Source organism: Perca fluviatilis, chromosome 13 (genome assembly GCF_010015445.1).
Source record: "Perca fluviatilis chromosome 13, GENO_Pfluv_1.0, whole genome shotgun sequence".
Lineage (NCBI taxonomy): Eukaryota > Metazoa > Chordata > Actinopteri > Perciformes > Percidae > Perca > Perca fluviatilis.
Genome location: NC_053124.1, coordinates 15,586,908 through 15,589,407, shown reverse-complemented (window position 1 = coordinate 15,589,407; position 2,500 = coordinate 15,586,908). Strand labels below are relative to the sequence as shown.

General features: G+C 41.6%; 1 protein-coding gene across 1 annotated transcript in view; it reads left to right on the top strand.

Annotated features, from left to right (window-relative positions):
* The window catches only part of LOC120571809 (biotinidase-like), a 5,932-nt gene that overhangs the window by 474 nt on the left and 2,958 nt on the right, over positions 1-2,500 (top strand). The window contains exon 1 of the mRNA XM_039820904.1: positions 1-115. This exon is cut by the window's left edge and continues 474 nt beyond it. Within this exon, the coding sequence (XP_039676838.1) occupies positions 1-115 (115 nt within the window). The remainder of the gene's footprint in view (positions 116-2,500) is intronic.

Here is a 2,500-nt window from a genome sequence, read left to right as displayed (position 1 = left end):
CAACTTAATCCTGAACCCGGAGCCTGATGTCCCCCTGTCCCGCCTCGATGCCCTGCAGCACATGCAGAAAAACCTCGATATCTACGAGGAGCAGGCTGCCCAAGCTGCTCAGCAGGTATGGTCAGGTCAGGTCAGGAGAGAGTTAATTTTTTAGTTCTTCAGTCAAAGAAACAATGTTGCTTTTTGCTCACTTCATAAATAACAGTCCAGTATCATTGAGATCCTTGAAAGGAAGAAAAGCTTTCAAAATTGACTTCAATTAGCTTCAAAAGAGAGTAACTCAAAGAAAGTCAACTTTGTCACATTTCTCATTGACTATATTGTTTGCTGAAACAGTAAACACATTTTTGTTCAGAATCAGACACGGTTTATTTCCAAGTAGGCCTATACAATTTGATTAGGTGATGATGTGCATTACAATAAACACTGCAACATTAATGTAAATATAAAACAAGTAGCCTCAGTTATGCAGGCATGTGCAAATTATTGTCCAGGGGATATGTTCACAGTGTAATTAGCCTATAAGTACAAAAATATGTGCAAGAAGGGAGATTGCAAGGATGTGCATTAATGTAACGCAAATCGTCAGGAGTGGATCAAGAGTCAGTGGTTCCGGGCCTTGTTGATGAGGCCAACTCTGGTCCTGATGGACTCATTCAAAAAGTTTGTGTCTGGGGTGGAAGGGTCAGCTAGAATCTTTCCTGCCTGCCTCAGGGCCCTGGAAGGACGGCAGACTGTAGCCAATCACTTGCCAAACATTGCAGTTATTATTAACTCAAACTGTGCACACTGTAGTCCTTGGACCCTTTAGCCCAACTTAAGTCTCAGATATCACTGCTGTTGTCACTTGCTATAATTGCAGATTATCATTATTTTATTATATAAAAGTTACTTGATCTTGGATCATAGCCATTTGGGTTCAGTTTTGTGTGCGTGCGTGCGTCCACTTGTCTTGTCAAATATGTCGAGAACTGTTCATCTGATCTACTTCACACTTGGCTTTCTGGTTTCCGCGCAAAATACCCAGGCTAATTAAATCCATACTTTAACCTTACTTACTTTAACCTTATGCAACTAAGCCTGTTTGGAAATTAAAGGTCCCATGGCATGAAAAGTTCACTTTATGAGGTTTTTTAACATTATAATATGCGTTCCCCCAGCCTGCCTATGGTCCCCCAGTGGCTAGAAATGGTGATAGGTGTAAACCGAGCCCTGGGTATCCTGCTCTGCCTTTGAGAAAATGAAAGCTCAGATGGGCCGATCTGGAATCTTGCTCCTTATGAGGTCATAAAGAGCAAGGTTACCTCCTCTTTCTCTGCTTTGCCCGCCCAGAGAATTTGGCCCACCCATGAGAAAAAGAGAGACATCATGTCTTTCAAACAAGCAAAGTGGCAGTTGGTCAAGGCCACACCCCCCACCTCCACCTTGCCCCCCCCCTCTCCTCCTCAATAGCTACAGACACAGAAATGGCACATACAAGGAAAGCTCATTGTGGGACTGGCTCTAGTGGCTGTAATTCTGCACCAAGGCTGAATTTCGGGAAAGAGACTTCAGATACAGTATTAGGGGACCACTAAGGCCTATATAAAAGCATCCAAAGAGCGCCATGTCATGGGACCTTTAATACCTCTGCTGAAATGTTAAATTCGTTAACAACAATATTACTGTAATTAATCAGGATGTCCCAAAACGGGCTACTTTTGATGTGTTGCAGCATGTTGAATTTTTTTCTACTAGTTGGGTAGACTTGCATGCAAATGACATGAATAATAATTATCAATAAAAAACCCACATATGCCATATGTTAAATGGAATAATTAATTTATACCCAAATCCTACCAGCTGACCTGACCCAGATGAGATGACATGGAACACACACACACACACACACACACACACACACACACACACACACACACACACACACACACACACATATATACAGAGGCCACGCAGCCTGACCTTGGCACCTGCCTCTCTAGCGGAGGAAGCAAACAGACAACAGGCTTAACAAAAGCGGACTACAGAGGATAACGGAGTTAACAACTAGCATACTATTATGGAGGATAACGAAGTTAATAACTCCTTTTTGAATGACGAAGTTAACAACTAACATTAGTTGGTTAGCAAGCTAACAAAGTCAAAGGACAAAGCAAATTGCTCTGCACGTTCACAAAGAGAGAAACGCCCCATCCCACAGTGGAGGGTTCAGCACCGGCACCAATGAGTTAAATCGTGTTTTAAAAATTTGGCTTTTTCCATGATATATCATTCCTACCCAGATAATGAAGTAATGTAACCAAGGCAACACATTAGTACATTATTACTGGCTTTCAACTGAGAAATAATGATGTGGTTTCCTAGTTAGGCTTCAAAATGACAATATGGTAGGCCTAATGTTTGCACATAGTATAAAATGAAAAATGTCACTACTGCAAATCCCGTTGAAATATGGTCTAGATGTGAACGTTCAATCAACATCTTTAAACAGTCATCACAT